Here is a 20,904-nt window from a genome sequence, read left to right on the forward strand (position 1 = left end):
TGTCTCCACAGCCATGCTGGGGAACTGCTGTTTTGCCTTGTGTTCGCAGAAGGGCATTTGTGTCCTTTAATTTAAGGACAGTTTAATTTAAGAAAAAGAATTCATAAATTAATCTAAACTACATTCTGAATTGGTATACACATCCCAGGTATTACAGAAGAAAGACTGAAACGTACGAGCAAATCCTAGGAAACTGTAAGCTGCTATTACGATGTAACAACTAAAAAAAACAATAATCAGAGATACTTCTGACTTAGGGAAGAATCACTGCCATTTTGTAAGCTCTGTAAAACTACCATACACAGTTTTTGCCACCGATAAAGGAGAAAGATGAGTTAAAACTAGAAGAGGTGCTAAGAAATGCCAGCAAGATGAGCAGGGAATAGGAAAGCCATCTTACAAGGGATCTCGTTCTGTCTAGTTAAATGGCCACACTCTGTGAATACACTAACAGAATGATACCACAGGAGGAAACGATTTAAACTAAAATACAAAGTTGTCACAAAGAACAGTAGTTGAGGTATTTTAAATCTTGAATAGGAACTTGCCATTGTGATTGTTAAGGACGTGTCAAAACAGAGGTTCTTCCCATCACAGATTAAGAATAACTTGAAGCTGAATATTTGAATCCACATCTCACAAGCTTGGATCTAATGGATCTTTAGATGGCTTGACAGCTACTACAAAAGTTGTCAATGCTACAGGCCTCCACCCGTCCTGAAGTTAAACATGGATGATCTCTATCACTACAGCCATGTCAGAAGCAGCTTTAAGTTAGTTACTTATGCAAAACATCTGCTGTTATTGACACTTTATTTATAGAGATAACTCTACTATATTATTACAAGCATAGCCTGTCTATCCATATCCCCAAAAGGTTTGCTACTAACAGTTGGTGGTGGGACAACGACATACATTTCACCAAAATTATTCTACAAGCTCTCTAAAATAGAAGAGCACTACTCCCTTCTACTGAACTTGCAGAATAATGTATTGTTCTCGACCAACCAACTCTCAGTTCTCCTTCCAGTATCACATCTAGATCAATACACCAAGTTCCTTCAGGTTCCCTATGACCCTTCTATTTATACCCTTAAAAAGCAAACTGAAAATAACAGTGGAAAGACAAAGCACCTCAGCCCTTAACCGCTATAAACTCTGTACTGTAAGATCACTTCCAAGTTTGTTTTTAAATAGTATACCTACACAGATACCAAATGGCTTGTGACACAAAACACTGCCATCTTACTGTCCTTTTCACCATGAGCTCACTCTACTCCCAGTTCAGTCCTTATCTACGGGTTAGTGAAGTGATCCCACTGCACTGACGGAATTTGCTTATTCTTGTAGGCATTTATTAAAACACAGTTATAAAGAGGGAGACGAACTGAAACAGCCTTTCACTGATTGTCAGCCTCCTCCCTTTCCAGAGTTCTTCAGCCAAAAAGGCAGTTCTGTTTTTTCACTGTACTTTGCAGATCATGCATGAGGACAGATAATGTTACTGAGGACAAGCTACTAAGATTTATTTTCCAAAATTCATGTTCCTATTCTACTCTGACAACTTTAGCTTATAGAAGACATGAATGGAAATCAGTTTCAGGACTTGAGAAAGTTAAATAGAAACAACCCTAAGGCTAGCAATGCAAAACACATCTCTTACCACTTCCTCACTTTCACTAATGTGCTATTTATTAAAGCAAATCACATTTAGAAATTATGTTGTATTATATTTTTATATATATATTATATTGTATTCTACAATATGCTAAAAAAAGTAAGTTTTCTCAGTCTTGCACAGTTGACCTAAATTACCCCCACTAAACCCCTCTTAGTGAGGCAGCTGCTAGTTACATAGGTTTCAAACTAAAGACAGCACTGTCTAAAAGAAAATACCATATAATCAGAGATGATTATCTCATTTAAGTGTTGACATAAAATTACAACTCTGATTAGAAAAATAACAAATATTTGTTCAATTTCCTGTAGAACTCCACTTCAGAAACATACAAGCGTTTCACATTTGCTTCAAGCTTCACTCACGAAGCGATCACATCTTCAACCACTCCTGTTAAACGACATCTTTATGAGTTTTGGAATAACTATTCTCACTCAAAATGCGCTAAATGAAGCTAAAGATCTTCAAAGGAAAAGTAGGCTTGTACTAAAACTCATCACCACCTGTCACATTTCCCCCCCTGAACTGAAAGACCGTACACATTCAGCAACCACACTGAAGAATTTCAATACAAAAAGACATCATTTGCAATTTATTATATTAAGCTGATAGAAAACTAACAGTCACTCTTCCAACTGATGTTTGTCTCCTCGAGACACAGGCTGCTTGCAACAGCTGCACAGCTTAATTACACAGATGCACCATCCTGGCACCGTACAGGCGTGCTCCTGTCACCAGTTATTTGACAAGTCATTTAAACTGCCGAGCTAATCCAGAGACAGTAGATGTGCACCAACCTGCACGAACAGGAGTCCACACTCGAACTGTGGGCATTGCTGGGAGCAGATAGGCACACAAAAAGCGTGGGGGTTTTTTTCAGTTTAAAGCTAAAACAGCACTCAGCTTGCTTAGTCTACGTTTTCCAAGCTAATCTACATGCAGCATCCCTACTGCCATAACCAAGGCTGCTGACTGGAACCAGACTTTACACTAAGCCCAACATTTTCTCCACTGTAAACTGTGTTATATTCAGTGTTAGCTACTTCACAGTGAAAGGAAAGCATGGATGAGTATGAATAGGATATTCTCAACTTCACACAACATGGTAGTTTAAAAAAAAAAAGTCTATTTGTTTTGAGACCTGTTAAGTCTGAAGTGATAATGCACATTCACTATAAAACCTAGGACAGAATTCTTAAAAGACTGATCAGCTACAAATCAAAACTAAGAATCTTTAAATGCCTTTCATAAACCGTTCTTCTGAACATAAAACCATCTAAACAAACCCCTCCCACGCTTGTTGCTCTCTCAACTTACCAGTGAACACCTGAGCAAACTTTGACTATGTAGGCTTTAGTACTATTCTAACTTTATATAAATTAAGAGGTAAAAGTACAAAGCTTCCAGGCCTTTTAAAGAAAAATTAACAATGTAAATACTGACCTCACTACTACTTGGCTCAGAACAACTAACTTACAACCAGTTCACTTGAGCTTCTAAACCTCAAGGAACTAGTGTAGACATCTAAATCACACCGTATGGGTCCCTGACTTCAAAAAGCAGCCTGCTTTAATAACAAATTACAGCCCGTTTACTTGAATAGAGTAACTGTTTCTGTTTGCAGGAAAGAACACATAGAAGTGAAATAGGATTTTTTTTTCTTTTTTTTTTTTTTTTTTTCACATTATGAAATTTATTGTGTGTTTATCATGTTCAAAAAGCATTGACCAGTGGGGTTTTTTGGTAACTGTGAGAATGCCAAGGTAAAACTGGCATATTTGGAAGCTTAATCAGCACCTAACAGATCACCATAAATTTGAGGAAAATTGGAACAGCCATGTATTTAACACTTTAGACTTCAAATAGTTCTGTGGGCACAGCAGAATAATTTAAAAAGGTAAAAGAAACTGAATGCTTTGGAAAGACCAGACATTATCACAAACATATGAAATTTAATCTTAAGTTTAAAAGATTTTAAGGGTTTGATGATCAAATCCTTACCCCCATTTTCGTATCTGTTTAAAATCTAATTTCAGTCTAAGCTTAAATTTTTACATCTGTCATGATTGCCTACATAGGCAATTATGGAAAAAACAAGATGAAAACTGCTTTGGGATGAACGCTGAGAGATTCTTCACAAGGCATTGTAAGGCTGAAACAGGAGTGGGCTGGAAAACAGACAGTAATTCACATGGTCAGATAAGGACCAAAACTAGAAGAAAAAAAAAAGTAAAGTCAGTTGCATGAAAATGCCCCAAGACTGAGCAAAAGACATGCAAGAAAAGCTGAAGTTAACAGTGGAGAGTGGGTCTGATTAGCTTTTCATAGAGGGAGGAAACTGAAAACATTTCCCCACTGTACAAGTGACATTATCCACAGTCTTTATTCAAATATATGGAACAAAATCTAAGTACGGGAGAAATTTGATAAACTTTACAGAAAGCCCTCTACAGAGCTAGTTTTGAAACAAAAGGGACAGATAATTGCTTAATCTCAAAATTAAGACTGACATATACCAATAGTACTTTACATCAAGTGTTTTGGTTTTTTTTAAAGAATGTGTGAAAAAGGACAATTTACTTTTTAAAAGGGTGTCCTCTAAATACAGCATACATGTAAGGTACTATAGCATCCTGGATTTTTTTCAAAGCTTTTTGAGAAACACACACAAATAATTCAGATTTAGTCCATTTATTTACAGTTTGTTTTTTTACATTTCAGAGCATTACACAATTACATATTTTCTGACCTGCAAACAGATACCTTAAACGGAAATATTAAAAAAAATGAAGGTAGATACATCCAAAATGCAACAATTACACATCTGACAATTCACAAAGTGTAATTTACTAGGACGTATCCTAAGAATTTAGGAACAACCAGTCAGGAGAAAATCTGACCAATTTCAGCAATCAATTATTTACACATTCAAAACAAAGCCTCTCTTAATCTAAACCTCCAGGCAAACGGCCTGAAAGATTTCTTCAGGAAGAAAGACCAGAAGTTATGGTTCACACCTATGCAGCATTAACAGCCCTTGATCCCAAATGCTGAGCAACTTCTCAGCTTTGTCTTGGAGCTACAGGCATTCCTCTCAGCTTCTCAGACCCTGAAGTGTTACATTTGTGCCCCCATGTGCATAGAAAGGCTGAGTGTTTAAGTGGTCACTACGATAAAACCCCATTTAACCTGGTCTTTAAGTTACACAAATTATTCTTCCTTAAAAATTTCGGCAAGTCTCCTAATGCCATTTAAACCGGCCTAGGTGGATCGGGGCATGCCTCCTCAAGATGTTCAAGCACGCTTTGAGCCAGTTTGCACTGGCCAGACTAAACGCATTAGAGACTACTGAAAATAATCTTTAAAGACCATTTAGACAAGGCTTACATTTCTACACTTCCCTGATGGGCCACCTAAAAAAAAAAGTCACAGCTACTACTTTCATCCCTTGTGTTAACCCTTTGTCACACAGCAACTAGTTATATACTGGGTAGAAACTACTAAAAATTCCCTGCAAATAAGCTGCCTTTCAGCTGAGGCTATGGCTCCTATGCATTGGGTGTTTGAGGAGGTTTTTTTCTCTAAAAAAAAATTCTCACTTGAAAAATACTGAAGTTCTCACTTTAGGCTAATTTTGATTGCATGTTCAATTTGTTTAACTGTCAAGAAACCGCTACAAATGGAACAACTTTAGTATAAAAAGAGCAGTCAACTGAGTGCAACTTCTGACTTGGCAAGTCCTTCACGGCAGTTCTCTAACTAGGCTATGAATTTTGTGGAGCCTCCAGATTTCTTGCCTACCTTACTTTCCATGTTCACGTTTCAAACTGTGTCAGCAGGGCCCGAACTTCGGGAGTGAGCTGCTTGGCAGCCTTGGCTGCCTCTGTGACGGCCTTGCGGTAAAGACCCTTTCTCTTCTTATTAAAGCGCAACTGGAAGCTTTCTAAAAAGGGGGATAGCTGTGCAAGAGCAAGAAAAGACGTTGTTGTGGAGCCAAACCATGAGATACGAGCCTCCTGTCGCACTAAAAGGCCATTATCTTTCCGGCTCACAGTTATGGTAAGAATACGGGCTGGCCACCAAGGGAAGCCATAAATCTTGGCCCAAACAATGTCCCCTACACATACGGTCCTGCCATCTGGTGTGACACATTTAGAGACGTTTTTGGAAAAGACTTCCGTTTTCAAGGAATTACTGAGCTTTTTCTCTTCCTTTGAAGAAGAGGAGGAGGAAGGTGCATGCATGCTGCCTGGAGGAAAATCAAAGCTTTCAGTAGAGCTACACTCAGAGTTGGTAGATTTCAAATCATCTGTGCTATCACTGCTACAAACTGATGCACTGGAAGAGTCAGATTTCTTTTGATTAAGGGTCATGTAAACCGTTATATTGCTTTTGCTGCCTCTCTTGCCCAATGTCTGGTGTTCATCCTGATCAACAGTTACATGCACTTCACTTGTGTCCTGAACCTCACTGCTGGCCTCTTCAGGGCCTTTTGAGGGGCTCTGATTTTCTGAAGGGGCCTCACCTGCTGAGCGGGTGGAGGAGCAGCGAGACTGGGGCTTAGTTGCCATCTTGCCACTCCGTATTTTCTCAAGTCCTGTCTTGAGAGAAGAGTCATTTTCTTCATTCCGATACCTTTGTGGCTTTAAACGCAATCGGGGTGGGAGGGAACCTGAGCTGGTGTTCTGAAGACGTCGCGTGAAGTGGACCTTTGAATGTGCATTTTTGGAAGAGGAGGTTGCACTCTGCTTCTTTTGTGCCTTTTCTTTGGCCATTTTCAAGACTTCCCGAGCTTTTGCATGATCCATGTTTTTGCTCTGGAGAACTTTTTTTGTATTTAACTGCGCTTTTGAAGTATTTGCTTGTGCAGAAACTTTAACCACTCTGCTTCTACCGTGGGCAATATTTGAAACCTTGACCACAGCATTCCTTTTCTGGCTTTCGTTTTGGCTTTTTCCATCCACTTTATGGTCAGTCTTAAGTTTTTTATTCACAGTAGTCACACTCTCATTTCTTCGTTTTTTATTATCCTCATATTTTGAAGAGTCACTTGCATTGCCACCTTTTTTTATTTCCTTTTTTTCTGCAACAACATTGTTTTTGCACTTGTCACATAACACCTGCCGGGGTCGTAATTTGATAGCATTCATGATAGAAGTGGGTTCCTCCCTGTACATTTTACGCTTGGGCCGCTTAATTTTCCGGGGTGGAGGCTGAGGTATTGACTGGTTATACGTGTCCCTGATAAACAAAGGAGGAGGGTATGGCGCTCCCTCATGAAAGAGAGGAGGTGGTTTAGAAGTCCATAGGCTTTTAGCTATGCTAGGTTCTGATGGCTGCGTGAGAGAAGAGTCATCAGGGACTGCAGCATTAGATTCACACTTCACCTGTGCCTCATCTTGGAATGGTTTACTTTGGAGCTGCATGGCTTCGGGTTTATCCTTGTATTCCCTTTTAGGAAATATGGTCACAGGGATTCCATGGGGTCCAAACCTTAAAGAGGAGAAAAAAAAAAGAATTAAACTTTTTGAGGGATCTTTTGCTGCATTTATTAAAAAGCATTTGAAAACCTGTCCACGTTATGTAGTCACTATCTGAAAGACACAAGTCCCAGGAAAATTAAAGCTTCATATCTAGCCCTATGGCAAGCTTTGAAAAAGCAAGACACCAAAACCAAGTCAGCACAGAACATGAAATACACAACTTCACTTATTATCCGTTTCACTTGCATCAAGATACCTTCAAAACGTAACAAAAAATATCACCTGGAGATAGCAGTAAAAGAACTAACTTTGTAATTTTAGAAAATACTTATAAACATCCAAACTACACACTCATCCCATCAACTCCAAATCTATCCAAGATTAATTTCCATACTAAGTCAACTTACGTGAAGAAGTCATCTTCATTAACTTTTACAAAATTATTTTATTTTTAGCATAGCACAAAAGGCCAAATATGTTTCAGATTTAATTGAGGCAAACACAGACTACAAACACACTGAACAGAGTGCCATCATTACTCTTCCACAAGAGATTAGCACTTGATCATCTGAAGCATTACAGTCCAAAACTTGCTAGCCTATTAGTTTGAGTTTCTTTCAGCAAAACTACCCTTACTTCAACACAGTACAAACCATTCCTCTCTGGTTTGTGAGCAAACAACATTTTAATCCTTTGCCTACTTTTCTCCAGACAGCTCTAGATCTCTGCTGCCCCATTTAACACACAAAGAACTTCTCAACACCCTGATCAGCTCCAAGAGAATAGAATGAAAAATTCCAGTATGACTAGGGCAGTAAATCAACTTTCCCACAGTAACAGAAGTAGCATGTTGCCTAACAGGTAACCACGGCTTTCTGCGGAGGGTTGTGCTGGGGGAAACATTTTATCAGTTCCAGGGCATGAAGCTTGCCTTCTCCAGAGAGGAAATTGAATGATAAACATTCATTTTACAACAATGTATCTCTGAATCCCCAGAACAGAGCAGAAGGGATTATAAAAGCTGTTCAACCTTCCTTCTGTTGCACTCCCTAACCTACCAGCTGAGGCACCACCCCTACGCAGAGCTGCACTAGGCTGTTTGCTGCTCTTGAGCTCTGCCTGACTCCCCCCTCCCCCCCACTAGCATTTGGCTTGTGTTCGACAGTATTTTAATAGTTTGACCTTAAAAACATAATAGACAAGGTTGCAATTCAAAAGTCAAGTCATCCATTTTGAATCACTGAACAAACCCCATTACGTTTTTCTCACCCCATACCCCATCTGACAGGAGAATGAAGAAGTTACCCAAGATTTGTCCTCCGGTAAACGCGAGTTCATGTTGCACTGCAGCTGCTCCACTGCAACACCCTCTTAACTGACTGCACTGAGGTTTATTTACAATCTACAGCTGCCTCTCAACTGAAGATACATGCTGAATACCCATCTATTTTCCATTCACACTTCTGCAAGAAACATGCAGTCTATACAAGTGCCTACATGTTGGCTTTATTTCTTTAAAATTGATTCTGAAAAAACGTCACACATGTTAGAAGATTCTTTACACTGTCACCAACGAAAGCCGTCACTTGTTTGTCCTTTTGCTTATCTGTTAAGCCTCTTTTTACACTTAAAAGTTGCAACTGAAGCAAACAACCCATCCAAGATTAAATTATCCATCCAGTTTGCACTTTATTATAAAGGAGAACAGAAACAGCAGATCAACCTGAGCAAGGGGCAACCAATTGTCATCATAAAAAAGAAGGGAAGTTGAACACACGTCAATTTCCAGTTTAATACCAACATGGGCACTGTTGTTACCCTACACTGCTACATTCTTACCTTTGAACTCTGGAGACAAAGGCAGGAGCCCAGGTGGGCAGCTAGAGGGTTCTGTCAGCCATGGGCTGACAAGTGTTCTTTACCACAAAATATCCTACCACTCCACAAAAGTTCGTTTCTGAGGTTTGGGCCCACTCCAGCTGAACGCCACATGTCCCTCCAGAAACGAGCAGCGTAACGAAACTCAGTTTACTGCACCAGTGAAGGCCGCACTGAATTATAAACACTTAGCGGCTGATACAGGCATTTCTCCAGCCTAAAGTCTGGCAGTAACCCACAAGGGACTCACTCATAACTAAGTTTTAAGTTCCCTAAAGTCCCAGAAGTCCACCAAGTGTAAAGAAGTTGCTTTTCCACAAACACTTTTCCTTCCACTAAGGATTATGAGTAAGTTATTCAGTTCCAATTAGAGCTTTAAAAGAAACTATCAGCTGATAAAAAATTAAATTAGCAATATTTCTAGTGTTACTTGCATCAAGGACTTCAGCTTCTTTAAGAGCAGTATGATCCAGATTCTGTCTTTCACCATCTGATAAAGATGACAAGATTTGGGAAAAAAATGAGAACAATAACTCCTAGACAAGAGAAGATCTCTGCTGCACAAGTTTCAATCCCAAACACCACAATATAGAACTAGACAGGACTATGATACGGGTAAATGGGCAAAGCCCATGCAGAACATCACTTACAGCTCTTGTCACTCTCTCAGGAACTGCATTTCCTCATCCCTCACAAGACATTTCCATAGTCCATTGCACAAGCCTTTCTTCTAGCATACATTTACGCTGACTCCATTTATGCTAACTTCATGTTAGTAAATTAAGCATTATTAGCAGCGACCAGGCAAGAAGCAGATGAAGAGGACTGCAAGGAGGTTCTCCAGAAGGATTCCATTTCAGTACTTAAGCTCTCTTTCCCTAGATTTTCATTCTACTGTCCCACAAGCAAAGTCAGCACGATTAGCGCTGCAAACGAATAAAAGAGTCTAGTGAAAAGCTCAGCATACAACCGATACCATGAAGGCATCAAAAATTAACGTTGCACCTTAGACTATTTTGTCCTTCAAGCTTCTGCATAACGCACAAGCCAAACAGCTGAAGAACAGGAAAGCCAAGTGGATTTTTTATCGAAGATGCAAATCTGCTGTAGGAAGACACAAAACCAATCCAGACTGAATCTCTGAAGCTGAAGTCTCTCACAAAAGGTATTGTTTTAACAAATGAACTAGAATCTCCTGCCTCTGTCTACCTAAAAATTAATTAATAGTAGAATTAAAAAACATACATGGATATCATATAGTACCAGTTACACAAGAGCAAATGAAAACACTACTCCTGTAAACGATGTGTCAACACATAAAGACATGACTAGTCAAGACAGTCCACCTGAAGCAAAAGATAAATTTGGTAAGCCCAGAGACTGAATATTACTTCCAACCACTGAATGTATGGTGTCTTCTCTTTGGCCTCATCCAATAGCAGGTTGCATTCATAAACATTCAATTTTTAGATGATCTTTGTTTCCTCCTTGGTGAATGAAGTTCTCCAGCTATGCAACTTGGAAGAACGATATGAAAATTAAGAGGAGTACAACGGCATAAAAACTTAGCAATGAAACTGTAAATGATACAGGAGAGAACAAAGAACAACGTAAGAAGAAAGTGAACGTAAAACAGAATAGTACATTTTTTCTTAAGAGAAGAAGCAGAATGAAGATGTGATCTTTAAAACTATTCAAGACAAGGCATGACACAGCACCTAATTAGCTCAACAGTGAACCCAAGTACTTATTGCATATACTAGAATTTCAGGTCTTATTTTCACACATTTAGTCAATGAACCTTTTCTCATACAATCACAATAATCATTTTTGTTACACCAACTACACATTTGAGATAGCTAGGAGTGCCACATGTATGTAGGTCAGACATAAAAGTTGCAAGAGCTAGCATTTGGGTCATCTACGACAGAGATGAAGATGGACTAAAAGGCTACCATGTTAAAAACAAGGGTTAGAAAATCCACACAACATAACTCAGTTGTATGTGACACGATATTTGTTGATCGGCACATCAGTCAACAACTGGGCAGTAGAAGATCACTTCTTAAACAGCCATTTCAGTTATGCTACACCAGTGAGACTACCTATGTATTTCATTTGTCACATGCTGCATGTTTAAGTACTATAAGGAATTGCCCTGTCTTTATTCTAACAACAAACTACATCTTTTTAATATATGGATCCTGAGTATCACCTGTCCCTACTATAGTATTACTTTCCTCCAGAAAAGGCTTTTCTTGGAAAGACGTACTTCAACTACTGTTTGCTTAAAAAACCCACACAAAGCATTTGCGCGTAAGTTCCAGCTGTTCATTGTACGGCCCACTATTGCATAACATATGTAGTTCTACCTCAGACTGTCACTTGAAAGGACAGAAGGATTTGTTGATGAGGGATCTAAAATTGAACTGTCAAGAAAACCAAGAAATAGGTATTTTTACACCTATTTATATTTAAGGCAGTTCTGGAAAGCAGCGCATTGCTGTTTCATGCCTATTCAAAACTAGAATGAGTTTTCCATGTTGCCAGCTTCCTCTCCTGTAAAGGTGACCTGGCAATTTTTCCTTTGAAAAGGCACCTCTATAAGAGAGCAGTTGAGACTCATCGTAAGAAACTTATCTCCAAGAAGTCTGACAAGTAACTAGAGCAATCATTAGGATCTAATCGTATTTCTGCTATACATATACATTAAAGACATATATAGCCACAGGCACATCAGGAACTATATTTAAATAAGAGGGTAGACAATAGACAAGATCAAATAACGGGGTAGATGAGAGCAATTCTGGCAGTCCAGTGATCTTTACGCTGAGAATAGCTTCCAATTGACTAGGGTACGCAGAGACAGAAATTCAGTAAAAATAGGTTTTAATTCCACAGTTTGCCAACTGCAAGTTAATGAACAGGTAGCTATGGCATCTTTTGTAGTTATGTAAATGCTAGTTTGGGTATCAAATCCAGAAGTCTGTCACTTACAGCCACATAGATTTGTCTTACAGATACGTAAGCTTAAGTACTTCAAGTAAAGTAAAACCGCTTTTTTCAAATCTAACTTCTATAGCAGAATTACCTCAATGAATACATATTACTGTTCAATTTGCATGAGAAACAGCACAGTTAAAGAGTATTTTTTAAGCAACAAATTCCATCTATATTCATAACTGTATGTACACAAACATCTAAACAATATATCCTGGGGCAAAGTGGTTTTACATTACTACGCAAAGTCTTAGACTCCCAGCTTTAGCCTCCAATGTCTAACTTTTACTTCTCTACCAAAAGAAACAAAAGTGAAAAAGCATATTGTTCTGCCAAGAGCCAGAGGAAAGAACCCACTGAATCGGTTCAGAAGTATTTCACATTTGTCTGCAAACACACTGAATCCATGTCAAGCCAGCACAGTAACTTCCAGTGTTGTGATGAGAGTTAAATCGAGTCTGTTGTAAACGATTATGATCAAGACTCATCTTCACCACTAAGTCAGACTACAGAAACCTCCGATTACCTTTTTACGCGTTGCTCTTGGTGCTTGTCTTGTCTTTTGCGAAAGACTAAGGATGATATTAAGTACAACTAAAGCAATTTTTATTGCATGGATAAAAGTTCAAAGACTCTGAACACCAAGAGTATAACAACATGCCGAAATAATGTACAGCGAAGTATATATATTTCAAGCATGTATCTAAACTGAAGGTTTAAATTACAATAATCAATGTAATGTACAATTAGATCATAGCTATTTGAACACAAAGTATTCCAGAACTCCTCAAAATAACTTGTATTCAAAAAAAAGATTATGCAATAACCTATTTTAACACATTGCTTTAAGCAGCAGGCGCCTTACTAAAGAAAGCATACACAGAAGCCAAACCATCAACTCAACAGTTTACTCACCTCCTGAGCAATGTAACACTAGGATAAAACAGAGTAGAAAATGAGTGACTCTCTGGAAATAACACATCAAGAACAGATGTTGTCTCACCATCACTAACTCTCAGTATCAGTAAACATTCGGTTAAAGACAATGATAGTTCAAATTAAGTAACATGACAATTCACAGCTAAGCAAACTAGTAGGAAGCTTACATACTCAGAGACTTGCACTAACCAATGTTAAGATCAGAGTTTTTCAAGCAGGTACACTTGCTTGAAAGCCAAGCTCTTGTTTCTGGAACACCTTCAAGGCATAGGAAAGACAAGAGCATGATGTGTTTAGAACTGAGTTTGAAAGAGTATCTCAAGCAAGCTGGTTAGAAGTATTGAAGGCACCAGCTGACTTTCATCATTCCTAACCACTGTCACCTGGGTCTCCTACTGCAATCACTATCCAAGTGGAAACCAATTAATGATACCAAACAATACACAAATGTACCAAAGGCTGTATTAGCTCACAGTACATCTTTTCATGAAGTTATAAGTCCTTCGAAAGACTTCAACTTCCACGAAACCAAACCACAGAAGTCCACATGGTCAGGATGTTCATGCAGACTTTGAAGAATTATCCACTGTAGAGACAGAAGAATCTCTAAGTTGATAAGCCTGAAGAGTACGCAGGTGGTCCACTAATCACTGCTTTCCTCTCTGAGAAGTGGGAAGGTATCCCTCACCTTTTCATTGGAAAGGATTTACAAGTGAATTCACAGAATTTCCTTCAGTTTTCTGTAACTTGGAGTTCTATGAAGGACATAAAAGTAAATTTTAAAAGAGAGAATGCTTTAAGCTAGGCTTCTCACTAACCACCACGATTATACTGACATGCTTATAAAGCTGAAGGTCTGTTTAAACTGAAATTATCTTTTAATTTTTATGTCTATTGGCATTATTAGTTTCAAGTGTCAGTTGCATTTTAAAGAAGATGCTTTGCTGATATATTTGGAAGTGTTACACAATTGCAGACTTTATGATTAGGATAAAATACCTTGAATATACACTTCAAGATCATCCACATACCAGTCAAACCCAAGACATACAGAAGAGAACGATACCATATACTAATGGATAAACTAAGCCAATTCAGTGTCAAGATGGACAAGAATAATCAGACCCAAAACAGTGTAAAGGAAAAAAAAATTAAAGCATACTGAAATTTTCAACTCCATCCTCTGTTTCTCAACACCTCAAGCAAAGTCAACCTACTCTTAGAAAGCAACAGCAACTCATGCCGTTGGAATACAGAAAAGTACACCATAAGAAGAAAGGACAGTTCAATCATCATCTGTTGCACCACAGTCCAACAAAGAACAGTTGTAGACTACAGCTACTTTAGGAAAGTAGCATCCACGGATGCCCTATTTACCAGCAAAATTAGGGCTTACTGGTTTGAGAAGGGGAAAGTCACACTCCCTGTACTGGCTTAAAAATCAGCAGCAGATTGGTGAGCATTTTCAATATAAGCAGCAGTTACAACATGCTTTATACCTATACTAGCAAAATCCTAAAAGCTAGTTCAGTTTTTTACCCATTTTCACTTTTCAAGTGGAAATGAGTAAGCCTTTCAAAAAGCATCTGATAAGTGAAAACAAACAGTCAATAAAGTTTTGGATTTAGACAGAGACACAGGAGAAACTGTCTTCATACAGAGAAGTTGAAACATTACAAAATCATAGAAAAATTTAGGTTGAAAGCAATATCACAAAGTCTTCTAATAGAATCCTGTCCTCTGAGTGAGGCTAAATTTAACACTATACCATCCAGTGTAACTTCTGTCCTTCATGAGCAAGGTATACGCAATTTACTCTTAACCACACACATTCCCATCACACCTGTGCTTCCCGTGTTCTGAAGAGAAAAGCAAGTATCAAAGTGTTATGGCTGTTCCTTAAACGATAGAATTTCTATGATTCACTAAGCTCCTTTACATATCTGAGAAACAACAAAAGAGAACAGGTGATGAATTGTAGGAACACCTCGCAAACTGAGCACAAGTTTAAAAAAAACCAAACAAAACACAACCCTGAGTAACAGATGTTTCTTTACTGTTGAGAACATATATCATAGAACATCAGTACTTCTATAGAACTTAAACTTCCCCCAGACCAGGACAACCAAATGTTGTCCCTATTTATTAAATGAAGTTATCAGTAAAAGATAAGAGCAAGGAGAAACGTGCTACATTTTTTCAAGTAAGACTTCTGCTGTTTCCTCCTTGCATCACCAGATCTTGAATTTCTCAATTTGGGAATACCTTCCCCTCACCCCGTCCACCTTTCCTGGAGTACATGGTTACAACACACTAGATTCACTCTGCAGAGTTTATACCAACAAAATGTGATCATATATAGATCACAAGTTTCAAGAAGTGCTAAATATGAAAGATTTTTTTAAAAATCAGAGGTGCTGCAGATTAAGACAACACAAACTATGGAATGGATGCAACAGCTCATTATTTATCCTTATTCTTTTGGAATAGAAGATTCAATGAGTAAATTGGGAAAAGCGTAGGATTCAAGAGTCGCTAAGAAAGAATGCTGTAGCTGAAAGCTGCTACTGGAATTGTAAGAATTAGAAGCTGTCTATAAAAGCCTATTTTCTCCATATGGGTCATGCGTACCTTGCTGCAGGAAGTCTTGCCTGATCTTCCACAACCAAACCCCAATTATGATATAATTTCACACACTTGTCTACTAGTAATAAACTGGGCATCTTTTAGATATCTAAGGCTTTCATGTCACAAAAAACATGGGTGGATGATCTACTTAGCGATATGGTTTAATGGGGATTAGGGACAGTTGGACTCGATCTCTAAGGTCTTTTCCAACCTAGAAATCTATGAAATCTATGAAAACTTTTTGCTCTCCCTTTCCCCCTTAAGAACTATTATGATCACACACAAAGCAGAAGGGAAATAGCTTAGAGAAAAAGACAATAGGAAGACATGTGTCCATCACATTCGAAGGATTAGTAGCAAAACTTCAGTCAAATGATAAAGCAATAGAAAATCCAAGTCCTGACTGGACTTTCTGGTCCTGGTGTCCCTGCCCATGGCAGGGGGTTGGAACTAGATGATCTCTGAGGTTCCTTCCAACCCAAACCATTCTGTGATTCTATGGATGTTGGCAAAACAACAGAATATAAATTTAATGTCCTTCCTCCCCTTAATCTTTGGGAAGGGGGGAAAAAAACATTGCAGAAATAATTATCCTCTCTCCGGAAGAGCAAACTAAACCCAGGACCTTTTAAGAGTTACAAATGCTACGCTCATCAGGCATTTCCCTACTGTCTACTTCCTCCAGGTGCAGCACAAGCTCCACACTCCCTCGGAGCCAGCAGGTGGCATTAACATCTCGCAGACCCTGAGCAAACACAGCATGAGGCTGGATACAAGCCCTGTTTAAGCCCCATACCCAACCAGTAGTCTTCAATGACAATTTGTACAATGGCATGGAAAACTAACTACAGTCGTGCATGAAGCATTCCACTATCCACTTTAACAAAATAAGACAGAATTGCCTTCCCCTGCCTGCCTGATGGTTGGCTGCAGTTCCCATCTCTCCTATCAGCACAACTCCATCAGGTACACACTGAGGAACTCACATCAGAACCTTATCCTAGTGTGCAATGAGGCACTTAAAAGGTAATGGCAACAGTAGTAATAAAGTTTAACAGTAGGATCACATTTTTAATTTGTGCAGTAAGCCTTCAGAGTAACAAAAGTGGGGATACGTTCCTCTTTAAACGATGATTTACTGCAAAAGAAATTGATTTGGGACTCTGTAGATGTAGGTTCACAACTTCCGCTGATTTTCAAAACTTCCTGTGCTGTTGCTGACAGGTACGTGAGACTGCCACTAGCACAGGCAGAGAAAATACTTCCTTACCTCAAATAAATGGAGGAATAAAGTCCACTGAACACCAAGGTGCTTGTGCTCTTGTGTTATAAACTCCTAAATGGACATCCTACTTACAGTGGGCAGGAGAGGAAGAGGAAATCAGACCTTTAATACAAACACCACTGACTTCATATAAAAGTCCACAAGAATAAAATGCAAAGTCACTGCATCTTTTCAACAATGAAAACAGAATCAGGAAAAAAAGAAAAAAGCTACAAAAAAAGACCCTTTAAACCCAGAAATATATGGGGACATTTTTGCTTTTCTTTCACCTTGAAGTTCAAGTAACTCAGATTTGAGAAGGTTAAAAAATCCAGTGGACAGGTTTTTAAAACAGTCATTAAAACTTACTCTTCTTAGTACTGTACAGAAGTAGCACCTTCTGGAGGGGAAAGCAGAAATTAAGATCCAAAAAGGATTAGGAACTATTTTCTTCTGAGTATATGATGGAAACTGCATTAGCATGTGCAGTGAACACATCAGCCATTTTTTGAAGTTATTGAACAAGTAAATTCTAATACACAACTTCAATTCTATTTAATTAGAACTGGCAGTCTTAAGATATTGATTCTCTTTGCATTAGGAAAGTTTGTAAGATTATTCCGATGCACCTGAATGAGTTAGTGGACAGAGACTTCAGTAGCCACCCATCTTCCATACTAGAAACACCAGTGGTTTTATGTAAATTCTGCATGCCAGAATTTAGGTGGTTTCATTCAACTCTACCCTTTCTTTTTCTCCCAGTCCAGTGGAAAAACTTGTAATAAGAATTCCAGGGCCTGCCACAGATACAGAAGGAAGTTCATGAAAAATGTTAATGCCCTACAAGTCCACATGCTGCTACGCAAAACTAAAACAAACAGATATAAAGAAAAGCTGATACCTAAACAGTACTAACATTCAGTCACTTACCACTGAAGTCAGTCTAGAATAAAATTTAAACCTTGGCCATTCATGTAACACTTGTTTTCTGATGATGCTTCAATTTCTTACAGGTAGAAAGTTTTTGGACTATTTCTAGAGTTCATTTACTACTGCATTTCCTTTGAGACATTTGAACAGAGACTCCTATTCATCTACAATTATTTACTTGTCACCAGACTTCATGTCTAGGAACTCAATTCTTCTGATTCAAGAGCTTGGCTTTTAGAATTTAAATTTCACCTTCTGGATTCCCATGCAACAAGCGCTTCCCAAGGAAGTCTAAGATCATATGAATGAAGGAGTAAGTCGTTCCACTGCATAAGAGAACCTGGGAGGAACAGCACAAACCTTCACGTCTCACTTTTCCACTGTTCTTACTCTGAAGACTTGCCCCAGGGCCTGTACTTACAACCAGGGACATTGAGATGCGTGATTCCACTGAAGCCACAATGAAACAGAAGCAGACACTTTGTCTGCTACAGATGACCTTTGCTGCAAAGGGCTGCAGCAGATCTGTTGCACAACAGAAGGATCTTCAGTGCACAAGAAAACCTCAGGAACACGAAAGGATACTTATGGTCAGTGTCTGCTTAGTAAGATCTCTTCCAGGAGTAAGGGAGAAGCTGTTATTTTACTTCTTCATACGTATAGACCACTAGAAACACAGAAGCACGTGCTTTGTCACCCTGCTAACCAGAGCAACAATGTAATTTTGCTGGTATAACCCCCAGACCTACAGAAGAACCGCTGTTAACGAGCATTAAGTTGTAATGCCTCCTGGCCTGCTTTGAGACATTTAATATTTCATACTAGGAGTGAGTACAGTTTGCAGATCACATTTTAGCTCTTGTCTTCAAAAGGCAAATTGATAAATTAGCATTTCAAACCACAACAACCGACAAATTTAAAACTTACATCCATGACATTATCCAGAACAGGCCTTCTGTTTCAAAAACCAAACAACAAGCTAGGCCCAGGACAAAAGTGCTGGTCCCCAATACCTTTTCTTAAGAAAACATTGAGAGTATTGATACTATAGCAAGTTATTAAACAGGTACTAGTAATGTAAACCAGAGTGACAGAAGACATATGACCACACACGGAGCTTAAATTTGGAGGGAAAATTGTTGCATTTTTGGCATACCAGTTATTTTAAATAATAACGCTGGTCAAATTTCGCTTTTCTCTCATATACTTGCATAGTCCTTACGTGTTCAGAACACAAATGCTAAGATGAAGAGGTATTTTCACCTGTAAATGGTAGTTTCACATCACACTGATGACTTTGGGCCTCCCAAGAACCCCTTGCTACAGGAAGGCAATGAAAAAAAGCAAATCCCAAACCTCAGTGCCTGATAAAGCTTTACATTATTTTGTGATATGTAACAGTTTCCTCCCCAAAAAAAGTGTATTTAAGAACCATTAAACTTCACCCCATTCATCGCATACAAGGAGCAATCAGCACTAATAACTGCACTTCAGGACTGTAATACGCTGGCGTGAAAACGATTATTCTGAAAACCAGTATGTGCTGAAACATAAGACTACCCAGGCAATGCAAGGCACAAGCCCCCAGGAAAAAGAGACCTCTGGGTCTGCACTCTTGTACGGAGACTAGAATAAACGCCACCATCTGTAGCTCAGGTCCTTCTTCCCCAGCAGACAGGGATGCTGCTGGAGGCCCGACGTGAATCCCAAGCGAGTCAAAAGGACGTGTCCACGTGCTCGCCCCTCTCCCGGCTGCCCCGTTTTCCCATTCCCACTCGGGACTACTTTCGTTAAGGGCAGCGCTAGAACAACGGGCGGGCTGGACGGCCGCCGCTCGCACCCCGGGAAGGGCCCGCGCCCCGTCCGTGCGCTGAGGCTGGGGCGGCCGCGGAGCGCAGGGCTCGGCCCCGGCCCCACGAGGGAGGGCGGCCCTGCCCTGCCGCCCCCCTCCCTCCGCGCCCGGACGGAAGGGTCGAGCAGGAGGATGCCCCTAAGCTGCTGCCTCCGCTCCCCCAGGAAGACGCGAGGGCAGGAACCGCTTGCCCCTAGGCGGAGCAGGGCCCCGGCCTCCTGGGAAGGGCGAGGCGAAGGGGCGGCGGCCCAGGCGAGCCCACCAGGGCCCGGGGCCCCCCCCGAGGGCAGGCGGCTCCAGGCGAGCTAGCTGCACCCGTCGCTGGGCGGGGAACGTGGGACGGCTCCCCCATGACATCTCACCTTTTCGAGAGGTCCATGAGGACCCCAGAAAAGAGCTTCTCTCCCAGCCGGAACGAGACCACCAGGGCGTCCTCGATGATGTGATCCAGGGTGACCCGCACCTCAGAGCCAGGCAGCAGCGGAGCCTCCGCGTCCCCTCCGGCCGCAGCCACGGGCACCGGGGACTTGGGCTCGGCAGCGCCGGTATCAGCAGCATCCGGCTCCTCCTCCTCCGGCCGGGACGGCTCCTCCCCGGGCCCCGGCTCCGCGGAGCCCCCAGTAGCCGGCGGGCAGGGCTGCGGCTGCTCCTCGGGAAGTTCAGGGTGCCCAGCAGGCGGCGGGCAGGGCTGCGGCTGCTCCTCGGACTCGGGGCTGGGCGCTCCCCGGTGCTCGGCCTGGGGCGAGCCCACCTCCGCGGTGGAGGGCGGCAGCTTCTCCGTCCTCTCAGCTTCCGGCTCCCGAGTCCCTGCCGGGCTGCGGGCGAGCTGCACAGGCGGCGGCTCCTCGGCCTCGCCGGGAGCAACCTTCCCTTCGTCGGCCTCCTCTCCATCAGGCACTACCGACTCCACGGCCTCGGTGACGGCAGGAAGAGGGTCTGCGCCAGCCTCACTGCCCGGGATAGGCTCCATCTCAGGTTCAGCTTCGCCGGCCCCTCCGTCGCCCGGCACCGCTGCAGTCGCTGCCGCCTCCGCAGCCATGGCCGCCATTTTCTCTGCTGCTTCACCGCCGCCTCCCTCCAGCAGCGGGATCGATAACCACGGCCTTCCCCGCCCGCCTGGGCGGGAGAGCCCGCCCCCTAAGCTCGCGTCCGGCAGCCTATTGGTGGGCGCGGTGCAATTTTCTACTTCTACTGGAGAGCAGAGTAGTCCGTCAAGGCCAGCGGGAACTTCTCGTTGGTTAGCAGGGACTTC

General features: G+C 41.0%; 1 protein-coding gene across 2 annotated transcripts; it reads right to left on the reverse strand.

Moving 5' to 3' along the window:
- Positions 1-5,372: 5,372 nt before the first annotated feature.
- Positions 5,373-20,700, reverse strand: PWWP2A (PWWP domain containing 2A). Of its 2 annotated transcripts, XM_086621451.1 has the most exons (3): positions 20,278-20,700; positions 20,015-20,184; positions 5,373-7,171 (listed from the first exon to the last, which is right to left on the reverse strand). In XM_086621451.1, exons 1-3 carry the CDS (start codon positions 20,698-20,700, stop codon positions 5,494-5,496), a joined length of 2,271 nt encoding a protein of 756 aa, XP_086477577.1. In that variant the 3' UTR covers positions 5,373-5,493. The 2 variants fall into 2 exon arrangements, with proteins under 2 accessions (XP_086477577.1, XP_086477576.1); XM_086621450.1 differs by having other exon boundaries at positions 20,015-20,700.
- Between the last annotated feature and the right edge of the window lie 204 nt (positions 20,701-20,904).

The sequence above is a fragment of the Tauraco erythrolophus genome, chromosome 16, assembly GCF_009769465.1.
Source record: "Tauraco erythrolophus isolate bTauEry1 chromosome 16, bTauEry1.pri, whole genome shotgun sequence".
Lineage (NCBI taxonomy): Eukaryota > Metazoa > Chordata > Aves > Musophagiformes > Musophagidae > Tauraco > Tauraco erythrolophus.

Excerpts from the sequence above, each read along its gene's own strand:
- PWWP2A (XM_086621450.1), bottom strand. The coding sequence starts at position 20,700 with ATGGCGGCCATGGCTGCGGAGGCGGCAGCGACTGCAGCGGTGCCGGGC. Across the intron at positions 7,172-20,014 it reads CTCATGGACCTCTCGAAAAG|GTTTGGACCCCATGGAATCC; the intron begins GTGAGATGTCAT and ends CTCCTCTTTAAG.